Below are 27242 nucleotides of genomic sequence, written 5' to 3'. Positions count from 1 at the left end.
AATCGGACGTTTTTTAAACCAAGCACCAAACTCCATAGAGTAAATGAGCGATTTAAGCTCGATGGGACACAGTAGCTGCTGCTCTGCTGCTGCCTCTTTTCTTCGGTCTGCGTCACTGATGTGAATCTGAACGATAGATTTCAAACTCTAAAGTCCAAAAAAAGACTAACTTTAACTCACCAATGGAGGAAGAAGCAGATCATTATTTGACTGTTATTTGCTATGATTAAAAAATCGATGGTTTTCTCTATGGAGTTTGGTGTGAGGAGTTAAAAAGGCCGTCTGAAATAGTCTTAAGATCTCAGAGCCATAAACTGCTGTGGATTTTTTTTTTCGTTTTCCCTTGTGTTTTGTGCTTCTTAGTTCCTCACTGAACCGCCCTAAGAATTAAGCCGTTATTGATTTAAACGTTTTGGAAGTCTGGCCGTAAGTCTATATCTATATTTGGATCAGAGGGAACATTATTCCATGAAAAACAGCAAAGTCAATAGTTAAAATTAATGTTTTAAAAAAGGGGGCGAAATAAATCAAGTTAATGAGGGAACATGTCTGCCAGTGTGATCGTATCTCAAGGAATAAACAATGGAGGAAAATTAAAAAAGCTTATTTGGATTATATAACCTGGATTGTTGGACTGGAACAGGACTGAGATGAAGTTCAAGAATGTTTGAATTTGCTGAATTCCCTTATTTTTTGACCAAAGTGTTTGAACATCTGTGTTTTTTTCGGTGACTTTTATCATCGTCGTGCACCTTCTTTTTTTTTTTGTCTTTTCGTCCCTGAAATCGAAGCAGAAGAACGTTAAAGACATCAAAAAACGTCCCTGTTTTTTATCTTTGTGATGAAGAACCACACAAGTCGCAGCTCGTCTGTTTCTTTTTAACGTGTCACAAAAGTGAATCAAGGCTGTTTATTGCAACTTCAGCATTGTTCCTAGAAAAAGAGCCAGAACTTTTTCTCTTTCTTTCTTTTCGACATTTAAAGCTTTCCACTTGTCTCTCTGAAGCCAAGACCCCCCTTCTTTTTTGTTTGGAGCTCATCTTCGCTGCCATTTGTTCCCGTAAAGCCTTCAAAACTCTATTTTTAGTCCCGTTCCTCAGGAGAGATGACTGGCCAACAGTGGGTTGACGGCTCAGGGTGTGAGGCCGTGATGTCAGAGTGAGTCAGGCGTCCACAGGTGGACCTGAGACCTGATCCCAGACAGGAAATGTAACGCCGGTCCAGGCCTGAGACAAAACACCAGGAGTGTTGAGTTTAAAATTAGTCGATTTCTCACACTGGTGCTATTCACACGAGACGTGTTGTGTCTACTGTGATTTCATATAACTTCAGCTGTCCTCTGGTCACTGTAGTAGTCTAAGGACACACAGAGAACTGAGTGAGGACCAGGTTTACCAGGAGACCAGGACTAAGATTGTGTAGGGACTGAGACACAACAGGACCAAGAACTTTAAGGATCGACAAGACAAGACCAAGACTTTTAGAGACTTTGACATACAACAGGACCAAGACTTTTAGGATCCAAGACAAGACCAAGACTTTTAGGGACTGAGACCAAGACCTGGACAATACTTTTAGAGACTGAGACATACAACAGGACCAAGACTTTTAGGAACCAAGACAAGACCAAGACTTTTCGGGATGGACCAAGACAAGACCAAGGCTTTTAGGGACCAAGACAAGACCAAGACTTTTAGGGATGGACCAAGGCAAGACCAAGAATTTTTGGGATCAAGACCAAGACAAGATGTTTACAGACCAAGACAAGACCAAGACTTTTAGAGACCAAGACAAGACCAAGACTTTTAGGAACCAAGACCAAGACTTTTAGGGTTGGACCAAGGCAAGACCAAGACTTTTTGGGATCAAGGCCAAGACAAGGCCAAGACTTTTAGGGATGGACCAAGGCAAGACCAAGAGCAGGACTTTTAAGGACTGACACAAGTCCAAGATTTTCAGAGATTGAGACCAAGACAAAACCAAGATTTTTAGTGGCCAAAACTAACACTAGACCAAGACTGACTTTCTGTGAGCAAATGAGGAGACAGGGAGGGACTGAAATGAGGGTCTAACTGAAATGATTCGTCGCATTTGAAGATTTAAACCTTTCATCCAAACACAACAGTGGTTTAAGTCAATAAATCAGTTGTGATTGACTGAAAATCCAGAGTTTTCTTTATCTGACATCGAGACAAAGTCAAACAGACCACAACACTACTTCACTGTTCTGTGTGTGTGTGTGTGTGTGTCATCTGTGGCTAGATGCTGATCAGCTTTGGCTCATATTTAATATTATTGTCGTGTGAGTAATGCTGAGTCGTTGCCTGGAGCAGAGCGGCGGCTTAGGTTTCAGCAGATGGTGATGGAAAGAGCAGCAGCTGAAGGGCAGCGCAGCAATCTCTGACTAATGTCTACACATTTATCCAAAGCATTTACAGTAGTGCGAGCTTACGCAAACACACACACACAAACGTACGCACACTCTTTGTGTCTCAATCGCTCGGCTCATCCTTTTCCCGCTCGTCCTTCAGAAACACCGGATCTGGACCGAGGTATTCTGAGACCTGGAGTTGCGCGAATGGTTGAGATGTTTGGGAGATTCATAACGGGGAGGAGGAAGGAAGGGAGGTTCGTTACCTCGCACAGATTTAGAGCTGACAATGTGATGTACAAGCATGTTGTGACGCAAAGTGTACATTTCAAGTAAAAGAGCCGCACTTGAATGTGCAGCATGTGATTTATGGCGCTAGAGACCGGACCGTCAAACTAAACAAAAACAAAAGCTCTAGTTTGAGAACTTCAGGAATGGGGGTCGGTCAAAGTATTCAATACACCAGGGCAAATATCGCTATATTATTCAACAAATTAAGTTGCTCTAAAGTAGTTTCACTCGGCAGGCGTCATTACTTCATGTTTCCACACGGTGGCGCTGTTCGAATGAATGGGAGGAAACTTGTGGAAGTTGCAGCGGTGGAGAAAACTTTGTGTTCACTACATAGACTGTATGACCTTTGACCTCTGTGTTGTGAAGAAATCCTGCATTTTAAGCGTTATTGTTTTCTTCAGTTGGACAGATTTAACCCATTTATTGCGATAGGATTGTCTTGCGACATATTGATTATCGCAGAGTTGTTGTGTCATGATATTATTGGTGTGTATCGTGTATCGCGTATTGTATCGTATCTTGACCCTGTAAATCCCACCACTGGACACGAAGCAGCGCTGGATCTACCCAACAGGACCAAGACTTTTAAGGATCGACAAGACGAGATCAAGACTTTTAGGAACCAAGTCTTTTAGGAATGGACCCAAGGCAAGACCAATCATTTTTGGGATCAAGACCAAGACAAGATGTTTACAGACCAAGACAAGACCAAGACTTTTAGGATCCAAGACCAAGACTTTTAGAGACCAAGACAAGACCAAGACTTTTAGAGGACAAGACCAAGACTTTTAGGATCCAAGACCAAGACTTTTATAGACCAAGACAAGACCAAGACTTTTAGGATCCAAGACCAAGACTTTTATGTATGGACCAAGGCAAGACCAATCATTTTTGGGACCAAGACAAGATGTTTACAGACCAAGACAAGACCAAGACTTTTAGAGACCAAGACAAGACCAAGACTTTTAGGATCCAAGACCAAGACTTTTAGAGACCAAGACAAGACCAAGACTTTTAGAGACCAAGACAAGACCAAGACTTTTAGGAACCAAGACCAAGACTTTTAGAGACCAAGACAAGACCAAGACTTTTAGGATCCAAGACCAAGACTTTTATGTATGGACCAAGGCAAGACCAATCATTTTTGGGATCAAGACCAAGACGAGATGTTTACAGACCAAGACTTTTGGAGACCAAGACTTTTAGGATCCAAGACCAAGACCAAGACTTTTAGGGATGGACCAAGGCAAGACCAATCATTTTTGGGATCAAGACCAAGACAAGATGTTTAGAGACCAAGACAAGACCAAGAATTTTTGGATCCAAGACCAAGACTTTTAGAGACCAAGACAAGACCAAGACTTTTAGAGGACAAGACCAAGACTTTTAGGATCCAAGACCAAGACTTTTATAGACCAAGACAAGACCAAGACTTTTAGGATCCAAGACCAAGACTTTTATGTATGGACCAAGGCAAGACCAATCATTTTTGGGATCAAGACCAAGACAAGATGTTTACAGACCAAGACAAGACCAAGACTTTTAGAGACCAAGACAAGACCAAGACTTTTAGGATCCAAGACCAAGACTTTTAGAGACCAAGACAAGACCAAGACTTTTAGAGACCAAGACAAGACCAAGACTTTTAGAGACCAAGACAAGACCAAGACTTTTAGGAACCAAGACCAAGACTTTTAGAGACCAAGACAAGACCAAGACTTTTAGGATCCAAGACCAAGACTTTTATGTATGGACCAAGGCAAGACCAATCATTTTTGGGATCAAGGCCAAGACGAGATGTTTACAGACCAAGACTTTTGGAGACCAAGACCAAGACTTTTAGGATCCAAGACCAAGACCAAGACTTTTAGGGATGGACCAAGGCAAGACCAATAATGTTTGGGACCAAGACAAGATGTTTAGAGACCAAGACAAGACCAAGAATTTTTGGGATCAAGACCAAGACGAGATGTTTACAGACCAAGTTTCTTTGTTTGATAGTGCTTTACAAAGAGAGCTTTGTAAGTGCTGCCCACTGATAGGTCAAATGTAGAGGTCAAATTCACTATCAGTAATTGATGTGTTTGCAAAAATGTCTATAGTTGTAATTCTTAAAAAGTGAAATCTGCTGCTGGAGTTAGAGAAAAGTCAGAAGGATTCACCGTCACGGATTCATGTTTGTAGTAACAGAGATATTTCCTTCTGGATCGACGCGGCGAACAAGTAAAAATAAAACAACATCTCTGAAGTCTTGTAAAACTGCGAACGGACACATAACGCAAAAGTAGTAACACACACACACACACACACACACAGATGTCGACTGCAGACGGACATTTTGTGTGTTTCACATACTTCTTTCCCTACACACACACACACACACACACACACGCGTCCATAAACACACAATCCTCGTCATCCCCTCACATCTGGCTTGGCCGCGTCCGGACCATGTGAGCGTGGAGGCGTTTGGCAGACGAAAAGGTGTCGGTCGGCAAAGTTTCACGGACAGAAATTGGGGAAAATAAACGGAAAGATGGAGTGAAAAAGAGAGAGAGAGAGAGAGAGACGGGGAACGGTAGATGAACAGATGTAGCTAGCGCAGCACGTGTCTCGCGAGGCTGATGACGCAGCAAGAAAAAAAGACACGGGGCGAGAAATCCCCCGATCGTCGGAGCCAGCTGAGGGGGCTGACGCTGGACAGTAGAAGGACATGTGTGGATGTCATCTGGACATCAGTCATGCACTGAGAGGGAGATGACGGAGGGGGGGGGGGGGAGCCTCCAGGGAGGCCCCACAGTGGGGGCTCGCAGCTTAATCCCAAAAACAGCTGTGCGTAGTGGGTCGGTCGGTCGGGTGGAGGTGGAGGCCGGTCCCTGGACGATGGGCGCTCTCGTTCTCATGTCCCGTCACATCTGGGTCAGCGTTCGTCTAACTGAGGCCCCCAGACTCTGGATCCTGGACCCGTGGTCCTCTGTCTTTCAGTGACGAGTCATGTGGTTGACCTCGCTTCCACGGGGGGGGCGTCCTTCAGTCGCCCCCTCGAGCGCGAGGCCTTCTTGTTTCCACGAAAGTCCAATTCCTTGCTTAACCCTCGATCTCAAAAATGTGCGCTCCCTCTAGTGCAAGTGCTGTCCCCGATTCTCAGAAAAATTAAGTTGAGGGCCGAGTTTAAGGGCTGCATCGCCCTCAATATTGAGACTACCCAGAATGCATTGCGTGTTTTGACAGAACAAAGATGGCGCCGCCGAAATCAGCCAAACGAGTACGCTACAAATGAAGTATTTTCTTTGTTAATAGAGATAAAAAAAAAATGATGAAAACCGTCGTATTATCTTAGTTTAGGCCCATATTATGGATTACTGACGTCATTGTTGCGTAACATTTATTTTTTATTTTACGATCTTTTGTCAATAGTCGGTATTTGTACGAGTATCATCTTATAGCTAACTGACAACCTAATAACTCGACCGACAAACGGATCGTAATAAATAATCCTGACGTAAACGTGTTCTTCTTCTTGTTGTTTTTTGGAGTTGACAGACTGGACACAGCTTTGGCGCTATTCTGCCCCCTACAGTCTGAAGACATATCTGCATTTAAGGGGTGTCCCATTTCTAAGTGACAAAATAACCCTCAACACTTGGTTTTGAGGACCAGTTAAGATTAAGGGTTAAGATAGGAATTGGAATTGGCCCTTTGTCATGCGACTCAGACATTTTTCTAACTGTCCTAGCGTTAGCTATTCACAACATATATAGCAAATTCACCAAAGGGATGCTAGCCAAAACGAAGGTCTTGGACAAAGCTTGTCCAACGAAGACATTGGTAACCGGGAGAAAAAGTGCTCCCAACAACGGCGCACATCACGTCGCTTTATCCCTTTAGCAACATTAGCATCTGTTGCTATGTGGTCGGCCATGACGGAGGCGGTTCTGCTAAATTCCGATCCATCGGCTAGCGAGCGTCGAGAGCTTCCACCTCCAAACTTGAACGGGCGGACATCACGTCGCTTTATCCCTTTTAGCAACGTTAGCATCTCTTGCTACGTGGTCGGCCGTGACGGAGGTGGTTCTGCTAAATTCCGATCCGGCGGCTAGCGGGGGCGTCAAGAGCTTCCACCTTCAAACTTTTAACGGGCGGACATCACGTCGCTTTATCCCTTTTAGCAACGTTAGCATCTCTTGCTACGTGGTCGGCCGTGACGGAGGTGGTTCTGCTAAATTCTGTTCCGGTGACTAGCGAGCGAGCGTCAAGAGCTTCCACCTTCAAACTTTTAACGAGCGACGCTTTAACGTGAGTTTAACGTGCTGCTGAAATTTGAATTTAGCTTAGCATTTTATGAATTCTGTTCGACTGAAATAGCAAATAACGTTTTTTCAAATTTTTTCTCCTCCGCAGGCTGTTTGCGGGAAGCATACCGAGGATAACCTTCATCGGCGCGGGCGGGTTTATCTTCCTGGGAGCTTACGAGAAGGTCCGCCGCACTCTGCTATAGCGGCGGTCGGGATGAACGCCACCAGGGGGCAGCACCTCCGTCCAGTGAAAGCAGGGCAGCGCCTCCAAGGAACAAGAGAACGGCTGCTGCTCGAGGGGAGGGGAGCGCCGTCCTCTTCTTTAGCCGCAGTTGACGAGCTATGAACGAACTTTTGATTATTTATGTTTTTCTTCTTCTTCTGTTTGGTCTTTAACAGAAATGCCGTGTCTTTATTCACTCGCTCACTCAGCTTTTTGACGCTTTATCCTCCACACGAGGGTCACGAAAAGGCGACGGGTCGCCAGTTCCATCATGAGGCCTCTCAAACCACCATTTTATCTCACATCTACGGTCAAGTTAGAGAGTTTAATTCACCTAATCCACTAATCTTGGACTGTGGGAGGAAACTGGAAAACCTGGAGATCATGCAAACTCCATGCAGGTGTATTTTAATGTTATTATCAGTAGTATTATTATTATTATTAATCATGACAGAAGCAACTTTTTAAACGGGATCAACAAAAACAAACAATAAATCATGACAAAACAAACAAATGTTACTCATTTTTTTTGCAAAAATGTCTCTGTTCTATACTTTGTTTTTTTGGATTTTAAAATCACAGACTGCAGCTTTAATGTTTCCTCTTGACCTCTGTGCTTCTCTGATGTCACGTCTTTAATGTTTCCCGGTTATTTTTTTAACACTTTATCCATATTTTTTTCTCCTCAGTTTTAACTGCAGCCATCGTTAAAGAGTTAAAGAGTCACCGGGGAAGAGACGCAGTAAAACCTGAGCGACTGAGCTCATCTTCACCTTTAAATCTAGATTTGATTTGATCTCCGACGAGAGACGACTGTGTTGAATTTACTACGGGCGACATTTAGATTGAGATTATGTTTTCTGTGCGTTTTTAATTTCTGCAGATTTTTTTTTACTGTTAATCTGGTTTAAATGTGTTTATGTCGTTAAATACGTGTTTAATCTAGCTTTACGATGGCTAATGTGACATTCGGAGGGAGGTTTATGGTGCGTTCCATTTATAGTCGGAACTCGTAAAATCCTGACTCGGCGCGACCTCGCCAACCCCGACGTCGGGTTCCAAGACGGATAATTACAACAATTTCTGTCACATTTGTTTCAAAGTTAATAAGTCGTACTATGTTGCTACGATGTTTGTATGCACACGCAAAATACCGCATAGAGCGCTATTGCTAGCGACTGCTATTGCTTTCTATTTCTGACTTTTCCGCTGGAACTTGGCGAACCCACTCGTTAACTCACCAGTTTCCGAGTTCCGATGTAAATGTAGCGTAGCGTTAGCCTCTGTAGCTAGCAGTGTTGCCGTTTAGTCTTAAGATTTGAGTTGTTGTTAAAGTTAAAGTTAAGGTTCAGGTTAATTGTTTGTTCGTTAACGAGTCCTTAAAAGGACAGCTGTGTGTGTATGTGTGTGTTTCTGGTATTACTAATGTTGTGGGGACCTTACTCTCAGAGTCACATCATGAGGACTTGTCTTCGTTATAGAGACAAAAACAAGTCCTCATAACATAAATTATGACATTTTGAAGACGTGTTGTATAGTTAGGTTAACGTTGGTGTAAGTAGATGTGATGTCCTCTGAAGTTATGGAAACCAGACTGTGTGTGTGTGTGTGTAGATGAAGGTCTCTGAGTTTCATGTCTTTGTTTCAGGCTCCGTTTGAATCGATGTGAGCGGCGCTAAATGCTAACTCTGCTAACGAGACCTGCAGTGTGAACATGTGACCTGATTTACCCCGCCCCCCTCCCCCCCCTCTGTGGACAGCGTTAAGTTCAGGTGTGAGCGCACACACACACACACACACACAAACGCTACTTCACATCCCAACAGTTTTTCTAGTTTTTCTTATTAGTTTCATTTTCTACAAACTCCGGTCAAACTTCCTCAGCTCCGCTCTGATCACAGACCCTGGTGTTTACTGAAGAACGGGATTTCTGATGAAGTACCAATAGAGGAAGCTTGCATACCACAGGTTGAGAACCATGGCCTTATTGTCATTGTTCTTGTCCTGGTCTTCATTCCTAAAGGTCTTGGTCTCGTCTCGGTCTTGGACTTAGTCTTCTGTGAGTCCTTAAAAGTCTTGGTCTTGGCCACTGAAGGTCTTTCTCTTGTCTTTTTCTCAGTTCTTCAAAGTCTTTCGTCAGTCCTTAAACGTCTTGGTCTTGTCTTCTCCTCAGTCCCTGAAAGTTTTGGTCTAGGTCTTGTTTTGGTCTTCTTGAAACTAAAAGACTTGGGTCTTGTCTCAGTCTCGGACTTAGTCTTCTGTGAGTCCTTAGAAGTCTTGGTCTTGGTCACTAAAGGTCTTGCTCTTGTCTTTTTCTCAGTCCCAAATAGGTTTGGTCTTGATCTCTAAAAGACTTGGGTCTTGTCTCAGTCTCGGTCCTTTAAAGACTTGGTCTTGTGTCATTCCTTAAAGGTTTTGGTCCTCCAAAGTCTCAGTCCTTAAAGTTCTTGGTCTTGTCTCAGTCTCGGACTTAGTCTTCTGTGAGTCCTTAAAAGTCTTGATCTTGTCTTTATCTCAGTCCCAAATAGTTTTGGTCTTGATCTCTAAGCGACTTGGTCTTGGTCTTGTTTTGGTCTTCTTGAAACTAAAAGACTTGGGTCTTGTCTCAGTCTCGGACTTAATCTTCTGTGAGTCCTTGAAAGTCTTGGTCTTGGCCCCTTAAGGTCTTGCTCTTGTCTTCTCCTCAGTCCCAACTAGTTTTGGTCTTGATCTCGAAAAGACTTGGTCTCTCTTGTCGGTCTCAGACCTTAAAGATCTTGGTCACCAAAAGTCTCTTTCTCAGTCCCTGAAGGTTTTGGTATCGATCTTGTTTCGGTCGTTATCTCTAAAAGACATGTTGGTCTTGTGTGAGTCCTTCAAAGTCTTAGTCCTCTCGTGTCTCCATCCTTAAAATTCTTGGCCAATAAAGGTCTTGATCCTGTCTTTTTCCCAGTCCTTGAAAGCTTTGGTCTTTATCTCTAAAAGACTTGGTCTTGTCTTGGTCCTTAAGAGTCTTACAATTCTTGGTCTTGGTCACTAAAGGTCTAGCTTTTGTCTTTTTTCTCAGTCCCTCAAAGTCAGTATCAGTCTTTTAAAGACTTGGTAGACTTGTATCTGATCTCTAAAGTCTTGCTCCTGTCATGTCTCAGTCCTCTTGGTCTCTAAAGTTCTTGTCTTGGTCACTAAGATTATTGGTGTTGTCTGCTTCTCAATCCCTCAAAGTTTTGGTCTTAGTCTCTAAAAGACTAAAAGGTCTTGTCTTTTGACTTGTATCAGTCCTTAAAAGTCTTGATCTCGTCTTCTTCTCAATCCTTGAAAGTTCTTGTCTTGGTCCACGACTTTGGAGACAAAAACGACAAAGAAAAAGATCGTACAGACGTAGCTAAAGATCTCTGCTGCGCTGACAGAAGAAAACACAAACACGGGTCATAATAGCAAAATGTGATTTTTATTAGACTTCAATGCCGTGTTAGACTTGAGCGTCCGTAGCTTTGACACTGGCACTAAAAAAACGCTCTCAGACAACAAGTTTGTCTCGACAATAAATTACTCTGAACGTGAACTCGCTTCCGTCTTCTCGTCCCTTTTTTGTTTCTCTTTGAACCTGTTAAACTGGGATTGGTGGAACCAGAGCTAATCTGAGCTAATCTGCGTTTAATCCTCTCACGTTTGGTTTTGAGCGCATTTTCACAACGTGATACTGAGAAGGTTTGACTGAGGTGGAAGAACAGAGGAACTTTACAGCAGTAACATAACGACACAACAACATCCTCCCTCATTCTCCCTCTACGCTTTTTTTATCTTGTTTTTTGTATTATTTTTTTTTAGAAAAATTAAAAACCAGAAGAATTTTTGGCCAATTGCACTTTGCTGTTTTTGAACTGACTCGTTAATTATTCATTTATTGGCTTTTTTACAGCTTCACAAGTTCCAGCTACGGCTCCAGATCTCATCTCGGCCGCGGATAAAAAAGGTGAGCGAAAAATAACCAAACCTGACGACTTCCCGTCTAAAACGAGCTCAGAGCAGCTTCGTGGTAACGTGTGGTTTTTGTGAAACGGGTGGAACAGCCTTAAATGTTCCAGAACGTCCTAGAGCGTTCTAGAGTGTACCGACTTTACCACGTAACCACGTCAAAAATACGTTAAAAAAAAACAGTCCTATCCGCGTTTCCTATCGGCAGATTTCTGCGTACAAAATCTGCTTTTATGAAGTATAAAAAGTGCTGTGAAGACTCTAGAGACTCTGCAAAGACTCTGTAAAGGCTCTGTGAAGACTCTAGAGACTGTAAAGGTTCCAGAGACTCTGTAAAGACCCTGCAAAGACTCTAGAGACTATGTGAAGACTCTAGAGGCTCTGCAAAGACTGTAAAGACTATGCAAAGACTCGAGAGACTATGTAAAGACTCTGTAAAGACTCTAGAGACTCTGCAAAGACTCTAAAGACCCTGCAAAGACTCTAGAGACTTTGTGAAGACTCTAGAGACTCTGCAAAGACTGTAAAGACTGTGCAAAGACTCTAAAGGTTCCAGAGACTCTGTAAAGACTCTAGAGACTATGTGAAGAGTCTAGAGACTCTGCAAAGACTCAAGAGATTCTGCAAAGACTGTAAATACTCTGCAAAGACTCTGTAAAGACTCTAGAGACTGCAAAGACTCTAGAGACCATGTAAAGACTCTAGGGACTCTGCAGAGACTCTAGGGACTCTGTAAAGACTCTAGAGACTCTGCAAAGTCTCTGTAAAGACTCTAGAGTCTGTGCAAAGCTTCTGTAAAGACCCTAGAGACTCTGTAAAGACTCTAGAGACTCTGCAAAGTCTCTGCAAAGACCCTAGAGACTCTGTAAAGACTAGAGACTCTGCAAAGTCTCTGTAAAGACACTAAATACTTAGCCTCTAAGGACTCTGCAAAGACCATAGAGACTCTGTAAAGACTCAAGAGAGCTGCAAAGAGCCGCTATGTTCCAGAAAGTACCGACTTTATGTCGTAATCGCGTCAAAAATACGTTAAAAAGTCCTATCCGTGTTTCCTGTGAGCATTTTCTTCGTACAAAATCTGCTTTTTTTTAACGAAGTGAGTATAAAAAAGTGCTTCTTACGTCGTACCGTGAACCATGTAGCAAAAATAACCGGACATCAAACTTCCTCTTCCTTCATACGATAACGAGAGTGAACCGTGTTTCTGTTTGGCAGCATTTTTCAGGAAAGAAATAAGACCCAAAAAACATTCAAGTGTTTGTTTTTTTTCGTCGTTGTTTAGTTGCGATAAAAAAACGATACGTCGCCAAAACGTCTCTCTCGATAAAATGCGTTCTTTTGATCATGCAAATAAGGCACCGCAGCTGAATGTTGGTAAAAGCTGAAAAGGCTGTTTTTGTTGTAGTTGTTTTGTTTAGTTTTTGAATAAAAATACCATCACTCCTTTTTTCTTTGTCATGCACATAAATTCAAATACTCTTTTTTTTTTTTGTAAAAGCTATATAATATATAATATATAAGAAAACTCTTATGTACAGTCAAATGTCCAAAGGTATCATTTCTCTTTGCTCCGCCCCCTCGCGCTTACGTACACTGTAAAAAAAAAAATTCCCTACATTTCCATGCTTCAAATGCAAGTCACATTTCTGTTTTTTTAGAGCTAGAATTTTAATTGGTCACCTCCCAGGGGAAGGTTTATAACTATGTACAGCTCGTACGCTCAGATGGGACGCCACCCACACAAGCTCCGCCTTCAAACTCCGGAAGCCCCTCCCCCGCGGTTTCCTCCTCCTCCTCCTCCTCCTGGCGCTCGCGGTCAGTCCATATCCAGGAGGCTCAGGATCGACAATCGCCTCGATTTGAGGTAGCAGTTTATTTATTTCCCAGTGCAAAAAAAAAATAGTTTCCCCCCCACAAAAAATCCTCGGGGTTTAATGTTTTTCTGCTAGTCGCTGGCTCTCCTGAGGGGGGCGCTCTCGCTGTCGGAGGCTCTGTGGGCGTGTCCGTTGGACAGCAGCGTCTGCCTGAGCTCGCGCTCACAGTCTGTGTCGGCGTGGACGTGGTTCGTCGGCAGCTTCACCGGTTTGTGGAAGGCATCTTCGTCCTGTGGTGGAAACGTGGACGTCTGTCCTGCTGTCCTGACTGAGAGGGGACACATGGACGCAGTTAGAGACTGAGACAGTGAGGACACATTTATGACAAGTTCACATGTTTGGACTTAAAGACTCCAGAGACTCTACTACGACTACTCAGACTCTAGAGACTCTACTACGACTCTACTCAGACTTTAGAGCCTCTACTAAGACTCTAATGAGACTCTAGAGCCTCTACTAAGACTCTACTGAGACTCTAGAGACTAAGACTTTAGAGCCTCTACTGAGACTCTACTCAGACTCTAGAGACTACTAAGACTTTAAAGCCTCTACTAAGACTCTACTAAGACTCCAGACCATCTACTAAGACTCTAGAGACTCTATTAAGACTCCAGAGACTCTACTAAGACTCTAGAGACTCTACTAAGACTCTACTGAGACTCTACTCAGACTCTAGAGACTACTAAGACTTTAAAGTCTCTACTAAGACTCTAATGAGACTCTAGAGACTCTACTGAGACTCTACTAAGACTCCAGCCCTCTACTAAGACTCGGGAGACTCTACTAAGACTCTCGAGACTCTACTAAGACTCTACTGGGACTCTACTAAGACTCAAGAGACTCTACTAAGCCTCTACTAAGACTCTAGAGACTCTACCGAGACTCTACTTAGACTCTAGAGACTCTACTAAGACTCCAGAGACTCTACTTAGACTCTAGAGACTCTACTTCGACTCTACTGGGACTCTACTAAGACTCCAGAGACTCTACTAAGACTCTAATGAGACTCTCGAGACTCTACTAAGACTCTCAAGACTCTACTAAGACTCTAGAGACTCTACTAAGACTCCAGAGACTCTACTAAGACTGTAATGGGACTCTACTAAGACTCTAATGAGACTCTAGAGACTAAGACTTTAAAGCCTCTACTAAGACTCTACTAAGACTCCAGACCATCTACTAAGACTCCAGAGACTCTATTAAGACTCCAGATACTCTACTAAGACTCTAGAGACTCTACTTAGACTCTACTGAGACTCTACTCAGACTCTAGAGACTACTAAGACTTTAAAGTCTCTACTAAGACTCTAATGAGACTCTAGAGACTCTACTGAGACTCTACTAAGACTCCAGCCCTCTACTAAGACTCGGGAGACTCTACTAAGACTCTCGAGACTCTACTAAGACTCTACTAAGACTCAAGAGACTCTACTAAGCCTCTACTAAGACTCTAGAGACTCTACCGAGACTCTACTTAGACTCTACTAAGACTCTAGAGACTCTACTGGGACTCTACTAAGACTCCAGAGACTCTACTAAGACTCTAATGAGACTCTCGAGACTCTACTAAGACTCTCAAGACTCTACTAAGACTCTAGAGACTCTACTAAGACTCCAGAGACTCTACTAAGACTGTAATGGGACTCTACTAAGACTCTAATGAGACTCTAGAGACTAAGACTTTAAAGCCTCTACTAAGACTCTACTAAGACTCCAGACCATCTACTAAGACTCCAGAGACTCTATTAAGACTCCAGATACTCTACTAAGACTCTAGAGACTCTACTAAGACTCTACTGAGACTCTACTCAGACTCTAGAGACTACTAAGACTTTAAAGTCTCTACTAAGACTCTAATGAGACTCTAGAGACTCTACTGAGACTCTACTAAGACTCCAGCCCTCTACTAAGACTCGGGAGACTCTACTAAGACTCTCGAGACTCTACTAAGACTCTACTGGGACTCTACTAAGACTCAAGAGACTCTACTAAGCCTCTACTAAGACTCTAGAGACTCTACCGAGACTCTACTTAGACTCTAGAGACTCTACTAAGACTCCAGAGACTCTACTAAGACTCTAGAGACTCTACTTCGACTCTACTGGGACTCTACTAAGACTCCAGAGACTCTACTAAGACTCTAATGAGACTCTCGAGACTCTACTAAGACTCTCAAGACTCTACTAAGACTCTAGAGACTCTACTAAGACTCCAGAGACTCTACTAAGACTGTAATGGGACTCTACTAAGACTCCAGAGACTCCAGAGACTCTACTAAGACTGTAATGGGACTCTACTAAGACTCCAGAGACTCTACTAAGACTGTAATGGGATTCTACTAAGACTCCAGAGACTCTAGAGACTCTACTAAGACTGTAATGGGACTCTACTAAGACTCCAGAGACTCTACTGAGACTCCACTAAGACTCCAGAGACTCTACTGAGACTCCCGAGACTATACTAAGACTAATTAGGCGAATAAAAAATCGACCAAACCAAAATGTATTATTAAAGAGAAAAAAACAAAAACTGATAAATTAAGTAGTTTAATTTATTAATCTATTCATCGCTGCAGCTCTTGTTTTTTGCATGAATGACAAAACAAGTGATTTTTAATCATCCTCTCAAATGTGAGTTTGTTCCCGTTTCTTTGTTTTCATACGACAATAAAACAGATTAACTTCAGTTTGTGGACAAAACTCAACTTTGATTTTTGGTAAAAGTGAATCTAGCTTTTTCAGACGTTTCATAGACTTTATGGTTTCATGGACTAAATCACGAGTTGCTTCTCTGCAGACGAACACGCTGTACTATGAGCTTCAGGACACAGCGGTGGTGGAATGTGTGTGGACCTGTGGAGGTGAGACTTGGTATTCGGAGGCCAATTCCTCTGGTTCCACTCGGTGGTTAGAGAATCTGAATGTGAGAACAGGCCCTGACACGAGCAGCAGCAGCAGCAGAGAGAGGGAAAAACTCAACGCTGCCCTTTTTCTTCCTCCTGAGGGCTTGTGGGTAAAAGAAACTCTGATACACTGTCAAACGTCGGGAGGAGTCCATCCATCAACAATCGTGTTGAAAGGAATTCCTCCTGATAAGGGTTTTTTGTTAAATCGCTGACACTTTCTCATGGTATCACCTGAGAGAAACGATACGCTAAGATAAACTAGAAGAGTTTGGGGGCTGAAGGAAGTGGATTTACGACTGCATTAATTAGTTTTTGATTACACGGCGGTACTCTGTGATCGTCTTACCGTTCCTGTCGTGGTGGTTTCCTTGTAACGTGTTGTGGTCTTTGGGAAACGCCGATCCCTGCTCCGCGTCCTTCCGGATGCCGTTGGGTGTCCCGTTGCAGAGCGGCGGCGGCGGCGGCGGCGGCGGTGGCGGCGCGGCGGGCGAGCCCGCGTCGCGGCGGTGCTGCTCCGCCTGGTAGAAGTTGGAGTACGGCGGCGGCAGAGAGTACTGCTGGTACTCGGTGACGCCGGCCGGGCTGTAACTGTGCGTCAGGTAGTCAGAGTCTTTGCTGTAGTTGTTGCCGTTTTCCAGACAATCTGTGCAGACGACTGCGCCGTCAAAACCTGCAGAGAAAGAAAGAATAAATGAAGAGAAGGCGAGAAAATCAACACAGTGGTTTGGGTTTCTGCAGTTATTATTTCTGAGACTCTACTAAGACTCCAAAGACTCTACTAGGACTCCAGAGACCCTACTAAGACTCTACTCAAATTATAGAGACTACTAAGACTCTAGAGACTCTACTAAGACTCTAATAAGACTCTAGTCTAGAGACTTCTAAGACTCCAGAGACTCTACCAAGACTCTACGCAAATTATAGAGACTACTAAGACTCTAGAGACTCCACTTAGACCATACTAAGACTAGAAACTCTACTAAGACTCTTGAGACTCTACTAAGACTCTACCAATACTCTAGAGACTCTACTTAGACTCTGGAGACTCTACTTAGACTCTACTAATGCTCTAGAGACCCTACTAAGACTCTAGAGACTCTACTAAGACTATAGAGACTCTACTAAGACTCTAAAAGACTATAGAGACTATACTAAGACTATAGAGACTCTACTCAAACTATAGACTCTACTAAGACTCCAGAGACTCTACCAAGACTCTATGCAAATTATAGAGACTACTAAGACTCTACTAATGCTCTAGAGACTCCACTTAGACCCTACTAAGACTAGAAACTCTACTAAGACTCTCGAGACTCTACCAATACTCTAGAGACTCTACTTAGACCCTACTAAGACTCTAGAGACTCTACTTAGACTCTGGAGACTCTACTTAGACTCGACTAATGCTCTAGAGACCCTAGAGACTCTACTATGACTCTAAAGACTCTACTCAAACTATAGAGACTCTACTCAAACTATAGAGACTCTACCAAGACTCGACAAACTATAGAGACTCTACTAAGACTCCAGGGACTCTACTGAGACTATAGAGGCTCTACTTAGACTCTACAGACTCTACTTAGACCCGACTAAGACTCTACAGACCGTACTTAGACTATAGAGACTATACTGAGATTCTACTCAGACTCTAGAGACTCTACTAAGACTGCAAAGACTCCACTGAGACTCGAGAGACAGAGAAGTCAAGAAAATCAACAACTGTGTGTCAACACAGCGGTTTGTGTGTCTGCAGCCATTATTTCTGACGCTGAGCAGACCTCGCACACACACAGCGCTGCTTTTTCATCGCTGTGCAGCGAGCGCCAAGTTTTCCCACAGAGATGGAGATGGGGGGGGGGGGGAGTGGGAGAGGAGAAAAACTGAGGCGAGAGTCAACTACCTGTGGTGTCCACGACGTGTCCGTTGGGCTGAGGTCCACCGCTGGCCTCCACGCGGATGCACACATCCTGACGCTCCGACAGCGTTCCCTGTGACGAGAGGTAACTGGGAACGTCGGGGGGGACGATGGTCTCGTCTGTGACGGACGCAACGAGACGAACACAACATGGGTGTGAGTTGATTTCAGCAGCTCGAGTCGGAAAAATGACGTTGTGTAAAAGCACTCGCTCTGCGCCTCACGTTAGCGCTAGCTTAAAACTCACCCGTGTTGGTGACGCTGCACTCCTCGCTCTTCTTCCTCGTCTGGTAGATGATGCAGACCCACACCAGCGACGTCACCACGATGCTGGTCACCACGGCGATGACGATGATGCCGATGGTGACGGTGCTGGGGCCCTGCGCGGCGGCGCCGGCGGCGCACGGGCTGCGGCGCTGCGTCACCAGCAGCTGGCTGTGCGCGCGCTCCGTGCCCAGCGTGTTGGACATGAGGCAGGTGTAGCGGCCGGCGTCCTCCAGCGCGGCGGCGCCGATCACCAGCAGCTGGTTGCCCGGCGTGAAGTGGTGCCGCTCGGACGGACGCAGCGGCTGGTCGTCGAGCAGCCAGGTGATGCGCGGCGGCGGGCTCCCCAGGGCTTTGCACTGCAGCGCCACGGTGTCGCCGACCGCCACGCTGCGGTCCTCCAGGTCCTGGGCGAGGTGAGGGGTTTCTGCGCGGAGACACAAGTCAGAGACGTTTGGTTCGCGAGGGTCAGAGCTTTTCTTTTAGTCTTTTGTTGCTCTACGACAAACACGTTTTAGATTTCTTGCTCTCGGGTTTCTGCTTTGTTCCGTCTGTGGGATCACGGTGAGACAGAGACTGAGGCCTTTTCAAGAACTAGAACTTTATTCTCATTCTTAGAAGTCAGTGAACGCGGCGTCATACGAAGAAATTCCCCTGGAAAGAGGACGCCGTCGTTACAGGAAGTGTTGTAGTACATACGCCGGGCCTGTAAGTGGCGCTGTGACGCTCTTAAACCGACAACTTCATTTATAACTCACGTTCTGAACGACAAGAGTTGAGCAGTTTGCTTTAAGACGAGACAAAATAAGAACAGACATGTTAGAACAGAGGACTTTTACTGGACCAGTATAGTCCTCATGGAGACTAAAACCTCGGCCTAACAAGGCAGGACTTTATTTCTGAGGAACCGGTTTAAGTTTAAGGTCACATCTGAATGGACGTTCCTCGTACATGGCGTTATTTCAGTAAAATATCCCCCTTCACTGTTGTTATGTGGGGTTAACTCAAACTCCAGAGACTCTACCGAGACTCTCGAGGGGTTTAAGGGTCAGGGAGGCGGGGCTATGACATCATCGTCTTCCTAGAGTAACGTATCCTGCTAAGTTTTTAACTAAACTCGTTTCCATGTGGACGGCCCCTAAGTTTAAGATTTAATTTGAATTGTGGTTTAAGATTAGATTTAGGGATTGAGCTTTGTTTAGGGCCGTCGAAAAGAATGGGAGTCTGAAGAAGAATAGGTGTGTGTGTGTGTGTGTGTGTGTGTGTGTGTGTGTGTGTGCGTGTGCGTGTGCAGGCCTCTCCTCTCACAGTGAGCACTTCCCATCACAGTGGGACGTCGCACAGATTAAGAGATCTCACTTAACCCACTTCAGTCGCCCCTCACTCTTCTTCTATCAAGACTTTCTCCCTCTCCATCAACCCCCCCCCCCTCCTCCTTTCTTTAAGAACCTTCCCACAGACACACACACACACACACACACACACACACACACACACACACACACACACACAGTCACTCCAACCATTCCAGTTCTTCTTTGGCTCCCACTTTTCTTCCCTGCCACTCTTTATCCAGACAGGGGCCTCTCAACTGTAGGACCCCCCCCCCCCACCACCACCATCATCAGCCTTTCTCACAGACCTGAACATCACAGACTCAGGCGTGGCTCTCTCTCTCTCTCTCTCTCTCTCTCCCTCTCTCTAATATTCCACATAACTGAGTGGATTATCGCTGCTGTGTCGTCTAACGAGTCGCCCAACCTGAAAATACCTTCAGACTCCTCTTTTATAGATTTTGTTGTGTGTGAGGATCTTGGGGGCAAATTTCAGGCTTGTAACAAGGCAAAGACTCTAGTCAGACTCTACTAAGGCTCCAGAGACTCTATTAAGACTCTGGAGACTCTACTAAGATTGTAGAGACTCTACTACGACTCCAGAGACTCTATTCAGACTCTACTAACACTCCAAAGACTCTACTGAGACTAGAGACTCTACTACGACTCCAGAGACTCTATTAAGACTCTAGAGCCTCTACTAAGATTGTAGAGACTCTACTACGACTCCAGAGACACTAGAGACTCTACTACTACTCCCGAGACTCTAGAGACTCTACTGAGGCTCCAGAGACTCTACTTAGAGTGTAGAGACTCTACTACGACTTTAGAGACTCTATTAAGATTTTAGAGACTCTACTAAGATTGTAGAGACTCTACTAAGACTCCAGAGACTCTACTAAGATTGTAGAGACTCTACTAAGACTCCAGAGACTCTACTAAGATTGTATAGACTCTACTGACACTCTACTAAGACTCTGGAGACCCTATTAAGACTCCAGAGACTCCACTAAGACTCTAGAGACTCTAGTGAGACTCTACTAAGATTGTAGAGTCTGTACTAAGACTCTAGAGACTATAATAAGATTGTAGAAACTCTATTAAGACTCCAGAGACTCCACTAAGACTCTAGAGTCTCTACTGAAACTCTACTAAGATTGTAGAGTCTGTACTAAGACTCTACTAAGATTGTAGAGTCTGTACTAAGACTCTAGAGACTCTACTAAGACTCTAGAAACTATATTAAGACTCCAGAGACTCTCCCAAGAAACCTCCCCCACTCCTCTTATTCTAGCTGTTCTTCTGTTGAGGACAAAGCTGATCTATGTGCAGAGAAGCTTCTCGGTTTGATTTAACAAGTGTAAAACAGCCAATAAAGAGGGAGCACTGAGGCCTGCAGTGAAGCAGCCATGACTGTCCCTCCCACCAACACACAGAGAGAGAGAGAGGGTAGGTGGGGGTGGGAATGCCTAACAAACACCCCTCTATGAGTGCCTCTCACTCCTTCCCCCCCTCCCTTTGACCCCCAACTGTGACCTCTGACCCCTGACCTGCAGTAAGGCCACAGCTGCCCCGAGAAAAACATATAAAGCGTCTCATTCTGCGACCGTTTTAATTCCCAGCTGAGCGAACACAGCTATGCGTTTGTATTTTGGGGGATTTTGTGGGTCAAACGCAGGACGGTAGATAAATATCCCGCTGAACTCTTACCCAGAACGGTGAGCGTGGCGTTGGCGGAGATGGTGCCCGCCGTGTTCCGCGCCGTGCAGCTGTACACGCCCATGTCCTCGGGCTTCACGTCCATGATGAAGAAGACGTCGTCGTCGGGCATGACGTGCATGCGGCGCTCGCGCGCGGCGGGGAAGTCGGTGCCGCCGTCCTTCTGCCAGGCGATCTGCGGCGACGGGTGTCCCTCGGCGGCGCACTCCAGCCGCGCCGTGTGGCCCGTCCTGATGGTGCTGTCCTTGGGCGTCTTGACGAAGGTCGGAAGGACTGCGGACGAAAGGGGAAGAAGACGTGACATCGCGTTCTTTACCGCGACGGACGCCGCCAAGCGATAGAGGACGGAAGAACTTACCGTTGACGACGAGGCGGGCCTTGCTGGAGTAGGTGGAGCCAAAGTGGTTGGTGATGATGCACTGGTAGCGGCCCTCGTGCGCGAAGGCGACGCGCCTCAGGTGCAGGATGGTGGTGTACTCCATCACGCCGCCGCTGGTGCCGGGCGCCACCGAGGCGCGCACGTGCGCAAAGTTCTCCATGTCGGCGTGCTGCAGCAGCTCCTGGTCCTTGCGCCACGCGAACGCCATGGGGGAGGAGCTGCTGCTCGCCGCCGTGCACGTGAGGCGCACGTCGCCGCCGAGCACCGCCATGGTGGTCTCGGGCTGCACCGTGATCTGAGGCTTCGGGAGGTCGTCTGGAGGAGGAGCGGAGAGGAAGGGAAAAGTTGTCGGCGTGGGATAAACGCAGATTATGCACACGTCTAATCTGAGATTAAGTGGTTATTTCGCCGATCTCCTGTTAACGTTGCAGTGAGCTCATATCAGAATACAACAGGTTAATCTGGTAAATCCACTCTTGAGTGTCCTACTTCCTGCACACTCAAACCTCACCTCGATAGTCAGTTTAACTATTTGTTATATAATAAAATCTAGTAGTACTGCTGGGCACGTTAACACGTTGGACTGTAGGCGTGCTAATGGCGCTAACGCAGCTAGCGCAGCTAACGGAGCTAACTGGTAAACGGTGCCTGGATTCCGGTGACGTGGCACGTAAAACATGACGTGTCACGCGTCTTTTTCCGGGTCAGTTGCCATGGAAACGCTAAATGCGTTAATGTGCGTTAACGTTGGCGCCGCTAACCGCCGCTAGCGTGCCCAGAATACAACAGGTAAATCTGGTAAATCCACACAGAGTGTCGATATTTGACATTTTTACACTCGGAGACTTCAAACTCAATATATTTCGTCTTCAAGTTAATTTGACAATTCAAATCTAACGCTAAAGGAGCTAACGGAGCTAACGGAGCTAACCGGCAAAACGGTGCCTGGACTCCGGTACGTAAACCCGACGTCACGCGAGTCTTATTCCGGGTCAGTCGCCATGGAAACGCGGCATGCGTTGCTGTGCGTTAACGTTGACGCCGTTAGCGCTGTTAGCGTGCCCAGAATACAACAAGGTAAATCTGGTGTCCCTACTTCCTGCATACTCAAACCTCGCCTCTATACTTCAGATGAGAGGTCGATATTTGACATTTTTATACTCAAGAGACTTCACAAAAAGTCCCTAAAACTCAAAATATTTAATCTTCAAGTTAATTTGACAATTCAAATCTAACGCTAAAGGAGCTAACGCAGCTAACAGAGCTAACTGGAAAACGGTGCCTGGACTCCGGTGCCGTGGCACGTAAACATGTCACACGCGTCTTTTTCCGGGTCAGTTGCCATGGAAACGATTCATGCGCTAATGTGCGTTGATGCCGCTAACTGCCGCTAACGTGCCCAGAATACAACAGGTAAATCTGGCAAATCCACGCCGAGTGTCGATATTTGACATTTTTAACCTCGGAGACTTCAAACTCAAATATATATCATCTTCGAGTTAATTTGACAATTCAAATCTAACGCTAAAGGTGCTAACGCAGCTAACGGAGCTAACTGAGCTAACTCATAAAACGTTGCCTGGACTCCGGTACGTAAAAACCTGACGTCACGCGAGTCTTATTCCGGGTCAGTCGCCATGGAAACGCGGCATGCGTTACCGTGCGTTAACGTTGACGCCGTTAGCGCTGTTAGCTTGCCCAGAATACAACAGGTAAATCTGGTGTCCCTACTTCCTGCATACTCAAACCTTGCCTCTATACTTCAGATGAGAGGTCGATATTTGACATTTTTACACTCAAGAGACTTCACAAAAAGTCCCTAAAACTCTAAATATTTAATCTTCAAGTTAATTTGACAATTCAAATCTAACGCTAAAGGAGCTAACGCAGCTAACAGAGCTCACTGGAAAACGGTGCCTGGACTCGTTGAGTTGTGTCCTACTTCCTGCATGCTCAAACCACGCCTCTATACTTCAGATGAGAGGTCGATATTTGACATTTTTACACTCAAGAGACTTCACAAAAATTCCCTAAAACTCTAAATATTTAATCTTCAAGTTAATTTGACAATTCAAATCTAACGCTAAAGGAGCTAACGCAGCTAACGGGGCTAACTGGAAAACGGTGCCTGGACTCCGGTGCCGTGGCACGTAAACATGTCACACGCGTCTTTTTCCGGGTCAGTTGCCATGGAAACGATTCATGCGCTAATGTGCGTTGATGCCGCTAACTGCCGCTAACGTGCCCAGAATACAACAGGTAAATCTGGCAAATCCACGCCGAGTGTCGATATTTGACATTTTTAACCTCGGAGACTTCAAACTCAAATATATTTCATCTTCGAGTTAATTTGACAATTCAAATCTAACGCTAAAGGAGCTAACGCAGCTAACGGAGCTAACTCGTAAAAAACGTTGCCTGGACTCCGGTACGTAAACCCGACGTCACGCGAGTCTTATTCCGGGGTCAGTCGCCATGGAAACGCGGCATGCGTTACTGTGCGTTAACGTTGACGCCGTCAGCACTGTTAGCTTGCCCAGAATACAACAGGTAAATCTGGTGTCCCTACTTCCTGCATACTCAAACCTTGCCTCTATACTTCAGATGAGAGGTCGATATTTGACATTTTTATACTCAAGAGACTCCACAAAAAGTCCCTAAAACTCAAAATATTTAATCTTCAAGTTAATTTGACAATTCAAATCTAACGCTAAAGGAGCTAACGCAGCTAACAGAGCTAACTGGAAAACGGTGCCTGGACTCCGGTGCCGTGGCACGTAAACATGTCACACGCGTCTTTTTCCGGGTCAGTTGCCATGGAAACGATTCATGCGCTAATGTGCGTTGATGCCGCTAACTGCCGCTAACGTGCCCAGAATACAACAGGTAAATCTGGCAAATCCACGCCGAGTGTCGATATTTGACATTTTTAACCTCGGAGACTTCAAACTCAAATATATTTCATCTTCGAGTTAATTTGACAATTCTAATCTAACGCTAAATGTGCTAACGCAGCTAACGGAGCTAACTGAGCTAACTCATAAAACGTTGCCTGGACTCCGGTACGTAAAAACCTGACGTCACGCGAGTCTTATTCCGGGTCAGTCGCCATGGAAATGCGGCATGCGTTGCTGTGCGTTAACGTTGACGCCGTTAGCGCTGTTAGCGTGCCCAGAATACAACAAGGTAAATCTGGTGTCCCTACTTCCTGCATACTAAAACCTCGCCTCTATACTTCAGATTTAAAACTCTAAATATATAATCTTCAAGTTAATTTGACAATTAAAATCTAACGCTAAAGGAGCTAACGCAGTTAACAGAGCTAACTGGAAAACGGTGCCTGGACTCGTTAAGTTGTGTCCTACTTCCTGCATGCTCAAACCTCGCCTCTATACTTCAGATGAGAGGTCGATATTTGACATTTTTACACTCAGAGACTTCACAAAAAGTCTCTAAAACTCAAAATATTTAATCTTCAAGTTAATTTGACAATTCAAATCTAACGCTAAAGGAGCTAAAGCAGCTAACGGGGCTAACTGGAAAACGGTGCCTGTACTCGTTGTGTCCTGCTTCCTGCATACGCCTCGATTATTTGCCATTTCTACACTCAGAGACGTCACTAAATCTCAAAATATTTCATCTTCCAGTCAATTTGACAATTCAAATTGAGTTTTTTCATATTATTATTATTATTTACTTTGAAAATATCACGTTGCACTGTTGCACAGACACGTGTTTTCAATGACCGCGTTCACGTCAAGCGATGCCGTGCATCACTTCGACTTAAAATCGGTCAAATAAAACCGCGCGTTGACCCATCCGCAGACGTTACCCAGAGTTCTTAGCGTTCCCAACTCACCACACACGAAGCTCCTGGACGGGACCAGGAAGACGCTGGTGCCCTTCAGGCTCTCCGGGTGTGCGCACGAGGCCTCCGCGCCGGCCTGCAGGCCGCGCGTCAGCAGCCACTCGGGCAGCCAGTGCAGCTGGCAGTCGCACAGGAAGCTGTCGCTCTGAATGAGTCTGAAGGGGGAAGAGAGAGAGGGAGAGACGCACACATGGTACGCATCACACAAAACTGCTGCGTCTGGAACCGCTGGGTTATAAAATATAAATAAAAAAAAAATTAAAAAAGGTGTGCGAACGGATGCCAGAAAAACTCACATGGATTTGAGGTTCTTCATCTTACTGAACGCGTCGGGCTGGATGGAACGGATAGCGTTCCCTCCCAGGTTCCTGTCGGGACACAATATCGTGTTACGCGTCGACAACACAAACACACACACACACACAGGCGAGGATCACAAAATTCAAGGCAAGATTTCTGATTGTTTTTGCTTCTTAAATGTGAATATTTTCTTTGTTTCTTTGCCCAATAAACAAAGAAATCATTAAAAACTGAATAATTTTGGTTTGTGGACAAAACGAGACGTTCGAGAACATCGTCGTTTCCACGTTTGACGAACTCTGATCAACATTTTTACGGATCAAAATCGTGAAAATGATCGCCGGTCGCAGCTCTGACTCGACGAAATAAGGCCTGCGAAAGAGCTTGCAGGAATTCCATTTCTTCGACGGAGCTCGCCATATGTTAAAGAACTCTGTTCCTGTGTGTGTGTGAGTGTGTGTGAAGGTAGAGGAGGAGGAAGAAGAAAAAAAAAGAAAGAAAAAGGCCAAAGTTGAAGTTGTGCTACGCTAACGAGAAAGAAGCAGCTGGGCGCTCGCAAAAAAAAAAAAAGCTTCGTCTTCTCCTTTTACAAAGACACTATTAAATTGCTAGCAGCCTCCTCTCTGCCAGCTACTTTTGGCAACAACCCCCCCCCCCCCCCCCTCCCTTCCTCCCCCCCTCCCCCCAAACACACACACACACACTCCAGCAGCCGAGCATTGTGGGAGATACTCACAGGTGTTCCAGGGTCTCCAGGCCGGAGAAGGCTTTCTTGGCCACCGACTTGATCTTGTTTCCAAACAGAGTCCTGCCGTTTCACAAACATGAAGGGTGTCAATGGAGGGAGGAAGAGGGGGAGGAGGGTGGTGGTGGGGGGGGGGGGGTTGGTGAGGGTGAGAAGAGAGAGAGAGAGGCACAATTAGCATGGCTCAATCTGATAAGATTGAGCAGGGATTGAGGTATTGGTAATGTGAACTGTGTGGAGATTAGCCAGGACGCAGGGTGGTTGAGGTACTGGTGGTGGTGGTGGTGGGGGGGGGTCACCTGGAGCTCTGCGCTGCTCTTCAAAGACCACTTTTATCTTTATTAGACTGTAATAGAACGACCAGGACGTGCAGTCCATGTCTGTGACCCCCCCCCCCCTTATGTCCAGCCTGGGTTTGAGCCAAGAAGTGAGTTCCTTCTCTGGTTCAGGGTCCTAATCCCTACCATTCGTCCCCCCCCCCCCCCCCCCCCCTCAGTGTTCATCTCCTGCCGTAGCGTTAGCTGCACAGGAAGAGGAGACACGGCTGGACGGCTCACAATGAAGAGCCCAGTGTTCAAGCTCATCCACATGTTCGCTCACAGACAAACCTCTGTCTTGTCGTCATTTTTCTTTTTCTTTTTCCCTTTGGGGCAACTGGATCGTCTAATTTAGAAGGAATTAGTTAGAGCCCGAGAAGCCTGGATTTATACTTTTTAACAGTAGAAAAGGGTAGAAACGGTATAATTTCATCCATATATTTTGGCATCTCCATGTTGGAGGCTGTAAATTCAAAATCTCTTCA

General features: G+C 45.3%; 2 protein-coding genes across 2 annotated transcripts in view; one reads left to right on the top strand and one right to left on the bottom strand.

The window, feature by feature from the left end:
• slc25a26 (solute carrier family 25 member 26) overlaps window positions 1–7576 on the top strand; it is an 88480-nt gene extending 80904 nt beyond the window's left edge. Inside the window, exon 10 of the mRNA XM_083907981.1 lies at window positions 7067–7576. Coding sequence (XP_083764107.1) covers window positions 7067–7163 — 97 coding nt within the window. The 3' untranslated portion in view covers window positions 7164–7576. The remainder of the gene's footprint in view (window positions 1–7066) is intronic.
• A 4520-nt stretch (window positions 7577–12096) lies between these two features.
• Window positions 12097–27242, bottom strand: part of lrig1 (leucine-rich repeats and immunoglobulin-like domains 1) — a 60182-nt gene continuing 45036 nt past the window's right edge. Inside the window, exons 10-18 of the mRNA XM_083907495.1 lie at window positions 26432–26503; window positions 25692–25763; window positions 25387–25550; window positions 21507–21842; window positions 21140–21421; window positions 18079–18522; window positions 17817–17951; window positions 16263–16586; window positions 12097–13279 (exon numbers count right to left, since the gene is read on the bottom strand). Coding sequence (XP_083763621.1) covers window positions 13083–13279; window positions 16263–16586; window positions 17817–17951; window positions 18079–18522; window positions 21140–21421; window positions 21507–21842; window positions 25387–25550; window positions 25692–25763; window positions 26432–26503 — 2026 coding nt within the window. The 3' untranslated portion in view covers window positions 12097–13082. The remainder of the gene's footprint in view (window positions 13280–16262; window positions 16587–17816; window positions 17952–18078; window positions 18523–21139; window positions 21422–21506; window positions 21843–25386; window positions 25551–25691; window positions 25764–26431; window positions 26504–27242) is intronic.

The sequence above is a fragment of the Microchirus variegatus genome, assembly GCF_963457635.1.
Source record: "Microchirus variegatus genome assembly, chromosome: 21".
Taxonomy (NCBI): Eukaryota; Metazoa; Chordata; class Actinopteri; order Pleuronectiformes; family Soleidae; genus Microchirus; species Microchirus variegatus.
The sequence above is the reverse complement of the archived record's forward strand: the minus strand, read 5'-3'. Positions and strand labels throughout refer to the sequence as shown.